General features: G+C 36.9%; 1 protein-coding gene across 1 annotated transcript in view; it reads left to right on the forward strand.

Annotated features, from left to right (window-relative positions):
- Positions 1 to 12080, forward strand: part of tars (threonyl-tRNA synthetase) — a 23531-nt gene extending 11451 nt beyond the window's left edge. Inside the window, exons 11-19 of the mRNA XM_015375578.1 lie at positions 1896 to 2062; positions 2669 to 2831; positions 4291 to 4428; positions 6347 to 6424; positions 6515 to 6615; positions 9167 to 9271; positions 9502 to 9574; positions 11107 to 11221; positions 11326 to 12080. Coding sequence (XP_015231064.1) covers positions 1896 to 2062; positions 2669 to 2831; positions 4291 to 4428; positions 6347 to 6424; positions 6515 to 6615; positions 9167 to 9271; positions 9502 to 9574; positions 11107 to 11221; positions 11326 to 11474 — 1089 coding nt within the window. The 3' untranslated portion in view covers positions 11475 to 12080. The remainder of the gene's footprint in view (positions 1 to 1895; positions 2063 to 2668; positions 2832 to 4290; positions 4429 to 6346; positions 6425 to 6514; positions 6616 to 9166; positions 9272 to 9501; positions 9575 to 11106; positions 11222 to 11325) is intronic.
- Positions 12081 to 14126: the final 2046 nt, after the last annotated feature.

A 14126-nucleotide genomic window follows, 5' to 3' on the forward strand; every position in this document is an offset into this window, starting at 1 on the left:
TGCTTAAACCATTTCATTTAAAGTTAAAACCCTCATTCCTGCCTTTTCAGATGGCTCTAAATCACACTAAACCTTGTCTGTCAAATGCCATGGCCTCAGAAGTGAACTAACACTTGTGAAATAAAGTAAAACATGTAAATGTTGACATATTTGACAACACGGAAGAAAAGCTATTTCATTTTGTTATAAAGGGTGAGAAATTGCTTTTCAAATAGTGTTTTTTAGAGTGTGCACTCGTACAAAAAAACACATTGGAAGCAATTTTGCTTTAACGTAGCAAAATGGATTTCTAACTGAGGACATTTGGGGAAGTGAAATTGGGTTTTAAAAAGAAGCCATGTCTGTGCAAGCTAAAAAAGCACCTCTTTCAAATCGAGTAAGCAGTCACTCAAATACTTTAAATGTGGAAAATATCATATCATTTGCTCTAGATTCTATTGTGAAGGCATTTTCATAGCTGCGTTTTGAATTATAAACCAAACAACAATTATTAGAAAAACGGTAAACAAGACAAGCTAAGATGTATTAACATTTAAACATGAGTAAGTATAGCTTTCCCCGCGTGTGTCAGGAAGATCAGATTAAAAGAACAAAACCAAAACAACTTTTATTTCAAGGATTCTTATTTTGATTACAATATGTAAATAAATGTGATATGAAACAGGGATGTTTTATCTTTTTTAACAGATGTTGGCATCCCTCACCATAAAATCAGCTTCCTTATTTTAAACTTTACCTTTAATCTCGGTCTTTGGAGTGCTATTTTAATGTTGCCATGCATATTCTTCTTCTTCTTCTTTTTTGACTTGTCTCCTTCTCATCTAAAACTGGTTTGCAGATTCGGCACTCAGCAGAGATACCCAGACTTTTCCAGACACATTGATCACCTCCTCTGGGCCAAGCCCAAGGTGTTCTAGGGCCAGCGAGAGACTTGGTCCCCTCAACATATTCTGGGCCGTCCCCTGGGCCTCCTCCCAGTGGGGCGTGCCTGAGACACCTCTGTCATGAACCAGACTTTATGACCATAGGTGACAACAGGAACGTAGAACAACCTCTAAAATGAAAGCTTTGCCTTCTGGCTCAGTTCCTCCCACAGCAGTGTAGTGGCAGCTGCAACGATCTGTTCCTCTCCTGTATTCTTTTTTTTTTTTTTATAATATTTTTCAAGGCTGCACTTTTAACAAAGATGAAATTGTCCAGAGAGCTGTTCCAAACGAAATTTCTTTTTGTTTTACACTTGTGTAAACAAAATTACAAATAAAATCTGTCTATGTCTAATATACTTGAACTCTGCCAAATGAGGCAGGAACTCTCCTCTGACCTGGAGAGGATAAGCCATTTTTATTTCGGACCAGAATCTTGAACTCATTTTTGTTGGATCTGATCATCCCAGCCGCTTTGCGCTTGACTGCGAACCACCCCAGCAGATTGTGTAGGTCTGGGTAGGAGGGAGCCTGTTAAACCACATCATCCATAACAAGCAGAGCTAAACCATCTCAGAACATAGGACCCCTTCTAGCCTTTGGCTGCAATTCATGAAGACGATGAACAGGACTGGTGACAGAAAGCAGCCCTGCGTTTGTCCAACATGCACCAGGAGAAAAACTCATTAACACAAAATGTCTCATTTCCAACAGCTATTTTTAGTTTTTTTTTTTTTTTTTTTTAGGAGATGTCAGCTCGAATTTCCAAATTTAGAAAGCTGTTATTATATGTATTCCAAAGATTTCCTGCAATGGTACTATGATAAAGTATACATTTATATGAATACTTTCCCAACATTTCTGCCCTGATGTTCATCTGTTCAGGTGGTTGGAGATTCGCACAGATGTGTTAACAAAACCTACTTTAAAGGTACATACATTTAGTAAAGAACTCATCGGTTTGTCTTCCAGAGTGAATACAGGAAGAGAGGATTCCAAGAAGTGGTGACGCCCAATATCTACAACAGCAAACTGTGGGTGACTTCAGGCCACTGGCAGCACTACAGCGAGAACATGTTCTCCTTTGAAGCTGAGAAGGAAACCTTTGCGCTCAAACCAATGAACTGTCCGGGCCACTGGTGAGACACTTGGTTTTTCTAATGAGCGACGGTTTCACTTTGCTTTTTTCTTTGCAGTCAGAGAAGAACGAACAGAAATTGTAGCACCCTGTAAATTTGACAGATGAGCTTGTTTTCCTCTTGTATGGAATGAAGCCCCTTCATCATGCAGAATGTTAAGCTTTGCTGTGTTCAGCTCTGCTTCCTGTTGTAACCGACTGTCTATGAACAGAGTTTCATGTTTCCTCACTGCAGTAGATTTTCAGCTTTCACTGCTTGAATTAGATTGGCTTAAGAATTGAAGTGTTTACAGATGAAAAATGTCCCAGTTCTGTTTCTCGATGAATTCTACATCCCAAGGTAAAAAAAGGTATAAAAGTGACAATCTGTATTTCTTTGTTTTAAAATCATTTATGTTTTTGTTCTCCTCTAGTCTGTTATCTGTTCTTTGGAAATAACATTGCCATCCAAAATGAAGTTGCCATTTTTTTTTTTTCTTTCAGTTTTTGAATTTATTCTTTCACACTTCAGTAAAGCAATTTAATAGCGTTGTTATAACTTTAGATTGAATCAGCTTTGTTTTCGCACTTGTGTTTATTTGTGTTTCTCCCCTCTGCCTGGAACCAGTCTGATGTTTGATCACCGCCCTCGCTCCTGGAGAGAGCTGCCCCTCCGCATGGCCGACTTTGGCGTCCTGCACAGAAACGAGCTGTCTGGAGCCCTGACTGGCCTCACACGTGTCCGCCGCTTCCAGCAGGACGATGCACATATCTTCTGCTCCATTGACCAGGTGAGGGCTCCTTTTTCAAAAATACCAATTTCTGGAAGTTTGTGTTTAATAATTTGTTCAATGATGTGTCATGAGGCGCTGGGGTTAAGGAGTACAAGTAAAGAAATAAATAAAAAAAACAAAGAAAAAAGGTTTTTATGCTGGTCAGGGAAAGGAAAAAAACACCAGTGTCCCTTCCTGCAGTATTGATAATAAATGTGCAAGATATTTAATAAGGAATATATTCACTGCTGCATTTTACATTTTTTGGGTCAAATTATATGGGCAAGGCAATAAAAAGAGACACCCTGGAAAAAATAATAAGAGGTGTTTATGGAAAAGATGTCAAGGCTTTCAGTACAACAGTCTTTCTGGCCCAGTGGGCATGTTATTAGCGATGTCATATTTTCATATAAAAATTCCAAATCCTTCTTTTTTGTGATTAGTAGTTTTCAAGGAAACCTCTTTGCCCTGATTTACTACCAGTATTAATTAAACAAACCAGAGGTTTGGAAAATTGAGGTTAATTAGTTTATTAGTGGATTCAGATGGGGAGATGCTAGCTACAACATGCAGCCACTTTGCTCCTGATTGTGTATTTACCTGCAAGTGCTGACAGAAGATCATACAGCTCTTTAATACGCTCGGTGTAATATCGGAGTTGTTTCAGTTTCACTTTTTTGTATTGCAAAGCAAAACTGAAAAAATGTAATTCCAATTAAAAACAAAAATAAACAAAGTAACAGGAATTCGATTATCTTGTAAAAATGCAGATATTTTTCGTTATAATCCCAAAAAATTTTGATTCTTATCAGTTATCTTTTTTTTTTTAAGTCTTTTTAGTGGACCATGGTAGATGGAGAAAGTTTAACCACTGAAATAATTTTCTTGATCCTAGCATTCATGCTAACAGATCTCCTGATAACAGTGTTATTTATTGACATGGTTTTAATGTCAAACAATACCTGGGGATGCTAAAAGATTTCGTTTACTAGATCACCCCATCTGCAGCATTATGGCTGGAAAACTAAAGCTGAAAACAACATATATCAGTTTATTATTATAAATACCTGACCTCTTTAGATTTTGCTCTGAAACTGGTTTTTGAAATCTTTCTTCCAGGTCTACTTGAGATCTGTAAAGTATGTGATAACATACAGTGTCGGGGCTGGAACTAACAATTACATTGCTTGTTGTGTCACCAAATAAGTTACAGACTGAATCTCTGGTATTTAAATAACTGGCTTTAAGTAAAGTTAAAGTAGCCTTTTGCTTTGTGCATGTGACATAGGGTGTTTCTGTTTTATATTTGCAAAATATTGTTACGCCCTACTTTGGGCATAATGGCAAAAAGGCAGAGACATAAAGCTCATTAAATATTAATAGCATAGTAGGGAATAAGATCAAGGTTAAAGAGATATTATGAAATTTATAAAACTAAAGTTTAATTAACTTAATGTTTCTGTTGTTTTGGACCTAGATTGAAGACGAGATTAAGGGCTGCCTGGACTTCCTGCGTACGGTCTATGAGGTGTTCGGCTTCACTTTCAAACTCAACCTTTCTACCAGACCAGAGAAGTTTCTAGGAGAGCCGGAGATCTGGAACCAGGCAGAAAAGGTACAATCTGTTTCTGTGTGTCAAAAAATAACAACACTAAGATGCTGTCAGAAGGTATTGCATTGGCAGAATGAACTGTAGAGCAAGATTTGATGAATCTAGAGAAAATTAAAGTTTTAAGAGATTTTCTTTTTTCTTTGAACAGCCTTTATTTCTATCGGATTAACATCTTTTTCTTTTCCAGAGGTTTAACTCAAAGTTTTCCACTTTTTTTGTTTTAGTTATTTAGTGCTGCCTTACAGAAGCAAAAAAAAATCTAAATCAAAATAAAAACATGGAACAATAGTAACTAAAACTAAATAATTATCACTGGTCAGATAATTCCTTGGACTTGTATAAAGTTTGAGAGATTTTTGTAGGACCTCTATTAAATGACAGCTGATATAACAAACTCTGTTTTAGGTGCACTTGCGTTAGGGTTAGTGACCGACATAAGATTGTTTGTTTTTGTGAGGGTTTACTAAAAATTATTTACCTTACTCTAAAATTATTTTTAAAGTTTTCCTTCATCTAATTCATTTTAGAAATAAAATTTTTGCCGACTGCTAAGCTTCAGTCCAGTCGTCTTACCTACCATTTCAGCTGTACGAAAAACTTTACTAATAATTGTTTTCAATTAGGGCTGCAACTACCAATTATTTCGCATATCAATTAGTCTGTCAATAATTTTTTAGATCAATAATCGGATAGCAAAAGGTTGATTTAAAGAGGACTTTTTACGAAATTAAAACAGGTGAACCCAAAACTTTTCCACTTGAGTTTTGTATAGAGCATATTGACAGACGAAAAAGTTTTTTTTTGTTTTTTTTTCATCTTACATGCACAATGTTTACATATATTTTTATTTTAGCATAATTACTGCTCTAGGAGGGCCACTTTGTCAGCTAAAGGAATGTTTCAGTCTCTACACTCAATTTAACGATTAATCGAATGCTAAATTAGTTGACAATTATTACAAGAATCGATTAATCACGATTAATTGTTTCAGCCCTAGTTTCAATAAATAACTTTCTCTATTACTTCTATATCTAGAAGTAATATTTTTTTTCACAATTCCAGTTCAAATATTAAAATTCATAGATTTCCTGCTTGCAGCATGGATCCATTTGGACCGTATGCTACAGCTAACTGATGGATAACAATAAACGCTACAGTTTCAGGCCCTGTTCTGGAGGTGGCTGTATGTGCAGCTTTTATAGCGCCCAGACGCACACCTTGTAAATCTTCACACACTTGAAAGGGCTTTGTTTCACAATCCTCTTAAGGCTGCGGTTATCCTTTTTACTTATGCACCTTTTTCTGCTACCCTTTTATTTTCTGTTGGACTTTTCATTAATATTGTTGGATACAGCCCTGTGCAAACAGCCGGCCTCTTTAGCTATGAGCTTCTGTGGCTTACCCTCCCGATTTATGGCATAAATACCGTCTGCTGGACAGCCCTCCAGTCAGCAGTCTTTCCTGTGGTTGTTTAAGCTGTAAAATCTTCTGACTTTTAACCTGCCCTTTAAAATGATTTTCCAATTTGAGATGCACTTGTAATACATCAACAAGAAAAAACTAGTTTTACATAGAGGAGTGTTAGTGCACTAATCTTTTGATTATTGTTTTGCTGCAATGATTAAAGTTGTCAGAATTTATGGTATTTTAAACTACTGTATTTAAACTGTTGCCCTCTTAATCTATTGATTCATTTTTTTGTGTTTTTAAACTCTTGCCTCACTTGTTTAAGGTTTGCAGCCGCAAAGATGGAAAACAGTATAAACTCAGAAGCAACCGTAACATTATGTGGAGGCACTAACATTTCTCAGCTCAGTGATGTGTTCCAGACGACCCTTGCTTTGCTTGACAACTCTGTTTACCTCTATATTGCTCAACATCAATATGGTTGTAAAGCTATATTAATCATTTGTCTTTGTAGCAACTGGAGAACAGCTTGAATGAGTTTGGGGAGAAATGGGTTCTCAACCCTGGTGACGGCGCTTTTTACGGACCCAAGGTGAGCATAGTGCAGAAGCATTGATTTTAGTTCAGCTGTAAATCTGCCCAGTGGAGGGCCGCTGATCACGTGTGTTTTTTATGTCTTCAGATTGACATTCAGATCAAGGATGCTATCGGTCGATACCACCAGTGTGCAACCATACAGCTTGATTTCCAGCTGCCCATACGCTTTAACCTCTCCTTCGTGGGGTAATAGTTCTGCTGCTTTTTATTACAAGATGGAAAGATTAAAAACATATTTTCTCTTGCAAAAGCATTTTACTAAACTGTATACATTTTTGTTGTTCCTTTTATAAGTATCCTACTAAAACACAATGTTAACCTATTAAGATCTCCTGTTATGAGCTGACAACCTTCACCAGAAACCTTAATTCAGTTTACCCTTTTATATTTAAAGCTTAACCTAAAGGTTTGTTTCTGCTGGGAACTAAAAGTTAATGCGATACAGGCGTTTCGGTTTAAAAGCCTCTTTGCCATTAACCTAATATCTACCTGCCTCCACAGTCTGGCTCCATTTTGGTATCTTGCTGTTTTGCTAAAGTCTAAATCTGCCACTTCAAACTTAAACTCTATCATTTCTTTTTAAGGATACTGGAATCAGCCCATAATAGCTTTTATCCTTCGAGAACAGTATGTGTTTGTTGAAGATGCTTCCAAAGTCACTATTTTCTATAATGCTTGGCTAACCAGTGATGTTTTGGCAGCCATTCTGTTCTAGCTGTTATCATATTCATTCATTTTTTTATTCATATTGTTGTCATTTCATATTTGTTTTGGTAGTTTTAGATAACTTGAGTAAAAACATATGTGTATTCTCCATCTTCATGCAAAGTACAGCCCCTGTAAATATCAGCGAGGGAATGCAAAACACACACAAGCGCATTTCACTGTCCTTATGGGGACTTTCAATTGACTTAATTTCTAACCCATTTCTGTAGCCTGTGACCCTAACCATTACAGGTTCATACATAACCCTGATCCTAACCTTATAACTATTCACACATTAGTCCTAAGCCTAACACCTAACCCTAAAACAGCATTTGTATCCATGGTTACCAGACATTGGTCCCCAGTAGAGCAATCAGACCCCACGATGTGCTAAGATTTATGGAAAATGGTAAATCGGCTGTACTTATATAGCGCTTCTTCAAGTCAGCAGACTTGACCAAAGCGTTTTACACTACATTCAGTCATTCATGCACACACTCACACACTGATGGTGGCAAGCTACATTGTAGCCTCAGCTGCCCTGGGGCTCACTGACAGAAGCGGGGCTGCCGTACACTGGCGCCACCGGGCCCTCTGACCACCATCAGTAGACAGTGAAGTGTCTTGCCCAAGGACACAACGACACTGAACCGTCAATCCTTCGATTTCGGGGCAAACTCCTACATCCGACGCCACTGTCCCACTAAAAATGGTCCCCACCATGTGATAACCAATAGCCAACCACACACACACCCATTCATTTTCAAACAAGCAGCAAAATGAAGCTCATCTATGTCACTTGGAGCTGAAAGCTAGTTAAAAAAAAAAAGTAAATGCACATTTAACCAGGTGATTATCTCTCATTGTTCTCAGTTTTGGCACAATTTGGTTTTCATCTATGTACATCATTTATTGTTTTATGACTAAATATAATTTCTCCAAACTGACTAAACAAACTTTTACAAGCCCTGAAAGTCTGTTTACAAATAAAAACGATAAATGATCCCTGACCTTTATGACTAATAACTAGCTCTGGAATATACGATAAAGATCACAGATCATTTGGAATCATTGTTTTTTTTGCCTTAATCACAGCAATGATCAACCCAGTTCAGGCTATATAAACAGATTTACACACACACTATATCACAGGACAGCGCTCCACTGGAATGACAACAAGCTCACGAGCTCCTCTTCTATTTCATTTACACGATAAATAAATTTGACAGCTGGGTAACTCGCAGCCTTTTTTTAAAACACTAAAATCAGTGACGCTTTCATGCTGATTTCTCCCTGGAAATGAGGGACGTCAGGTCAGCATATTTTTTATAGCTTTCAGCCTAGAGCTATCAGAGTACATTTCATAGGCAAGGTTAACGGAACTGTAGGGGGCCACCATTGATGTCAGTTGCTGCTAAGAACTTCTGGGAGCATTTTGCAGAGAGTGTGCAGTGGTGAGTGGAGCGGAGACTCTGAGATGTCGAGGTTTGCGGACTGAGTTGTGGCTGAAGAAAGCATTTCTGTATTGGTGTAATAAAAATCGAAAAAGTCACATCTCCACATGCATGAACTGCTTATGATGACTCTCATCTTTATAAAAATGAGGGGAAAAACACTCTCAACTAGCATCGAAAATACACTCTAGATCCCCAATAATTCTAAAAAACTTTGATCTTTGCACAAAAAAGGCTTTTAAAGATGGGATGTATAAACTTCTATCCCTCATTAACATTGTACAAACATTATTACATTGGACTATATCACCGATTAGAATGGGTCCACATATTGTTCCGTTCAAGAATAATTTGATGCCATTTTTCTTCTTTTTTTTTGCTAGAAATGATATAAATATTACTATTACTAACACACATTATCCTTTGTGTTTATGTACAATGTCCCAACCTAGAAGTGGCTTACTGGATGCAGCATATTATATTTTAACAGTATCAATGTGGCCTTGTTGGCCACATTGAATGCGCTTCTTTAGAGCCTTAGATAAATTTGTATTTTTGTATTCTCTCTTATTCTGCAGTCATGATGGTGATGACCACAAGAGACCGGTGATTATTCACAGAGCCATTCTGGGATCAGTGGAGAGAATGATCGCTATTCTGACTGAGAACTATGGAGGCAAATGGTTTGTAAGCAATTATAGTTCCCTGGGTTGATTAAGGAATAAGAAACACCCTAAAAGAGGATGGCATCCACTTGTTTCCATTTGTGACAGCTAGTTACTGAAAAATATGAAAGAATAGAAATGTATCCCGTTATTCAGCTGGAGACATTTTCAGAAGCTTACATTCTGTTTGCTGTTCCAGTAGTCAAATAAAGTCGAATAAATCGCAGACATGTTCTCCTCTTTTTCAGGCCGCTGTGGCTTTCTCCCAGTCAAGTGATGGTTGTGCCTGTGGGACCAACCTGTGAAGAGTATGCTGAGAAAGTAGGCACTCTCTATATAACACAGTGACACATTTCAGGGGCCATAAGATACCCTGATGTTGACAAGTGTCGTAATTTACAACCAACCTGAAGCCATTTGTCTTTTCTATCTTATTATTGGTTGCTTCTTGTTTATAGCCGAGATCCCAGGGTGCCAGTATCAAAGAACTATACGGGAGTCTAAAAGTAATGATAGGATTGGGAGCTTAGAATAATAATCACCCTTTCTCACTACATTATAGTGCTGGATTAGTAGGTGGATTGAAGAAAGGATGAATAAAATGAAGTTAAGAAGAGTCTTGGATGGATGGAAGCGAAAGGAATTGTTTGGAAAACTGAAAGGAAAGACTAGTTTTAGGAGTTAGCATTCATTAACAGAATTATTGATTAGAATAACTGAAAGAGGGAAGACTTGATTGGATTAAAGAAGGAAGACTCAGTTTAAAGGAGGGAGTAACTGAGGGTTGATGGAAGATTTTTTTTTTTTTTTAGGCGAAAGTTGCTTTAAGAAACGGAAAGAAACAGCTGATTTTTAGAGGGGAAAGGTTGACTGCTAAAAGGGTTTATTAAAAGAAATGATTGAGAAAGGAAGGAAGGAAGGAAAGAAGAGTTTGGAGGAAAGACAGAAGGGATCATGACTCGCTGAGCCTTGATCTAAAGGATTGCAGTGACACTAAATACGTAATTCAGAGAAACAATTCATAAAACTGAAGTCTTTGCTGGGTGTAAACAGTTTATCCATTTTTCCATCTTCAGCTACAACAGTCTGTTTTATAAAGATTTATTTGTGCTAGAATGCACTTTAAAATAATGCCTCTCGCTCTTGGCAGAGAAACACCTTCTGCTTATCTCTGCTTAAATGACAGCATTTCAGCTAAAACCCTTTCCCCCACGGAATAATAACTGTTCTGCACAGTTTGCAAAAACTTTCTCTGAACTTGCATATGAATTCTGCAGCAACAGTCAATTAAATGGATTTGTGCACTAAGCTTTAGGTTCCTGTCAGGGCCGACTCTGCGCTACTTTAAAACGAATGCTATTAAAAGATTTTGAGCTTCAATCTCACTTCTGTTCCTCTAAACACAGCTCTGATTTTCTGATCTTTTAAATTAAGAATTTGTTGTAAAATGGAATACATTGTGTCAGGTGAAAGCAAAGGATTGGTACACAGAGCTGGTGAAATAATTGCCGTCACACACCATACATGCTTTACCCTACTTCCTTTTTTTTTAATTTCCAGCAAAAAGTTTCATATTTTTAAAAATGCATCCATATTATAAACTCTCAAACCAGATATTGTAGTTGTCTCATGGTTTATGCTACATTTTGACACAGGTTGCTAAGAAATGTTGCGGTTTGGATGTAGTTCAGGTCAAGGAAGGCCTTTTGCAGGGTTTAAAGTAGCATGAGCTACTGATGCAGAGTTGTATCATCACCACAACCACTAAGTTTAATAACATTTATTTAGACTTTTTCATGTACCATGAATAAACGTTAAAAATAGGTTTTGTCCTGCTTTGGTTAACTCTTTAGGTAAGGAAGGAGTTCCACAACAGCGGCTTCATGACAGACGTGGATCTTGACCCCGGCTGCACTCTGAACAAGAAGATCCGCAACGCACAGTTGGCACAGTACAACTTCATCCTGGGTCAGTGACAGCCTGCCTTCATTCTAGCTAGGCTGTTTTGTTTTATTTCTTCTAAGTACTGATTTTCTTTTTGTTGTGTTTACATTACACTTTTGTTTGAAAAGTGGTGGGAGAGAAAGAGAAGAGCAGCAACACTGTAAACGTACGCACCCGAGACAACAAAGTCCATGGCGAGCGAAGTGTGGAGGAGTGCATCGAGCGTCTCAAACAGCTGAAGGCTTCCAGGAGCAGAAACGCAGAGGAAGAATTCTGAGCTCACTGAAATGTCTTTTCTCCGCAGGACCTCAATTAAACTTAGATGCTGCGTGCTTAAGATCAATTTTTGAAGAGGAACATAAATAACTGCAAGTTTGTTTGTATTTCTAGAAAAAAAATCAGGTTCTCTTTTACCAATTCAATATATCTTTTTTCCTGTTGTATTCCATTACTTGTCTTTGGTTATGGAATAGCAGCTGACCCAGTGCAATGAAGTATACTGGTCTTTTTTTGTTTTATTTTCAATGTCATATGGTGGGGTCAGGTGGTAAACGGCTCAGAAAAACAAGTCTGTAAATGAATAAATTGTGTTCCTAAACACCTGTTTCCATGTTACATGTTGATTGAAAATAAGGGGAACTGGTTTATTTTAATGCTCTTCCATTGTCTTTTTATCATCTTTACAGGGAATTGTATGAAATATGATTTTGATAATTAAACTGTTTTTTAATTACTTTGCTGCTTTTTGAAATAAATGATTTACAGGGAATCGTATGAAATAAATGTTGGCTCTAAAGGCAACTTGGTATATAGTTGGGGAGAAAACTATTTTTTTTTTCTGGATATAGAATGAAAATTGACCTGTGTAAAAAAAAAAAAAAATAAATAAAAAAATCTGACCTTCTAATAACTAGATAACATAGTTTATTTACCCTTCTGTGGACTTTAAATATTTTTTTTGCTGTTTTAGTTGTTTCCAAGAATTTATTATGACTCTGATTTCTAAAACAAATACAAGAGCATCGTAAACTAGCAAAAGGGCAAAATACAACCACTGTATTTTATCAGAGGCACCAATCAAGGCCCATAAGTGACAGTATTTCACAAAAGAGGAAGAGATTTGTCATAAAGTGGGAAAAGAAGTGGCATGAAAATGACCAGCCTGTGGTTTTACCTAGGTTAATATCTTCAATGGGGGTTTGGCCAGTTTGCTTGCAAACTATAGGAATTTTGTACTTGAGCATAAATAAAGTAGAGCTAAGTCATGGATTCCTGGAATTGTCGCCTTTCTGTACAATTTGATTGGCACAGAATTGAGACTCTGGGAACATCTTTTTGAATGCAATTAAAGTTTTTTTTTAAACAGTCTAAACTGTTTTATTGTATTTTCTTTTTGCCCTGGCGAGATGCTTTTACTGATGTCTCTGGTTAAGGAATGGTCTAATAGAGGATTTTGTGCATGCCCTTGATATGTTTGTTAGGTTAAAGCTCTGAGTCTAGCCCCATCCCACACTTGCAAATTATTTTTGCCCATACATACTTTTTTCTCCTACATTTTCTTGCACCAAACTTTTATGCTTTCATAAAGAACTGCTTGCAGTTGACTTTCTTCACTGAGACTTTGTATCATACCCTGCTTGGACAATAACATCACATTGCTGCTTTAAAATCTTTTTTTCTGTTACTTGATAATCTAAAACTTATTTTTTGACAAATTGTTCATTTTAAGCCTTCGTAATTATTTGACTACATCTTTTGAAATTGTACTAGTGAAATGGACCAACTTTAGTAATATTTATTGCGATTAACGTTTTGCATCAGTTAAACTGTATACAGTCTGGGTTATAAGATCTTTAATAAGTGCATCTTTTCATTTCAGCAGAGTATTTAAAGTTATATAAAAATAACAGATATAGATGCACAAATGGGCTTAAGATATTGCAAATACAATAACTCATTATTGCAGCTACTGCTTGGTTTTGTAATTGTGGAATCACTAACAGCTGGATCCAGACAATTACTACACATGTATTTTAACAGTTGTGATACGTGGTCTCAATGGATAGATTATACCAAAATTCTAAAACAAACTAACTTGGTCACTTTTTCAAATAAATCAACAGTACTGGGGGAGTAACCTCTTGTTGGTTCATAAATTCTGAGGAATCCCCCCTCTGCCACATGGGCCATCATTAACTATTCCATGCTTTATTTAGAAAGTAATTACCCTTGAATAATGCAAATATATGTTGTTATGGATTCAAGAGGTGCAGAGCCTAAGATGATGCATTGAAACATGCTGAAAAGCATTTATTAAAACATGTACCGGTATTCAGACTGCTGTGGAGGATGCAGAACATTTTGTGTTAAGGTCATTAATTGGTTTAGCTGATTTATTCTGAATGTAAAAAAGTTTTACAATGTTTGTCTCTTGAAGTGTGATATAAAACTGAATTATTGGGTAATCTTTGTCACTGTTGGGTATGAGCGCCTATGTCAAATTTTTATAATGAAAAACTCTAAAAAATATGCCAACAAATGTCTTTATTGTGGACCTAGGTGTATCTCCTATTCCTAATAATTGTAAAAAAAAAAAAAAAAAGAAAGAAACTCTTTAAAAATTAAAGTATTTTTAACGCTTAAGATTATTGGGAATTAAATGTGGTTTAAAATCACTTTTACCAAATGTGGCCACAAGGGGGAACAGCTGGAACAGGATCCTCTGTGCGGGGAGACAGGGAATTGTGTGCATGTCAATGGAGTGTGGGAGAGAAAAACATTTTGATAAGGGGTTAATGAAAAGTCATTGTAGCAGGAGAATGTCACTGGATCAGAGCAGGACAACTTGAAGTCCCTTGGGATGAACTCCTCGGTGGAATCCGGGCCTCTCTGAGATTCCCAGCTTGTTTCTTTGGATCTCTCCTGCTTA

This window comes from Cyprinodon variegatus, unplaced genomic scaffold (assembly GCF_000732505.1).
Source record: "Cyprinodon variegatus isolate N-32 unplaced genomic scaffold, C_variegatus-1.0 Scaffold121, whole genome shotgun sequence".
Lineage (NCBI taxonomy): Eukaryota > Metazoa > Chordata > Actinopteri > Cyprinodontiformes > Cyprinodontidae > Cyprinodon > Cyprinodon variegatus.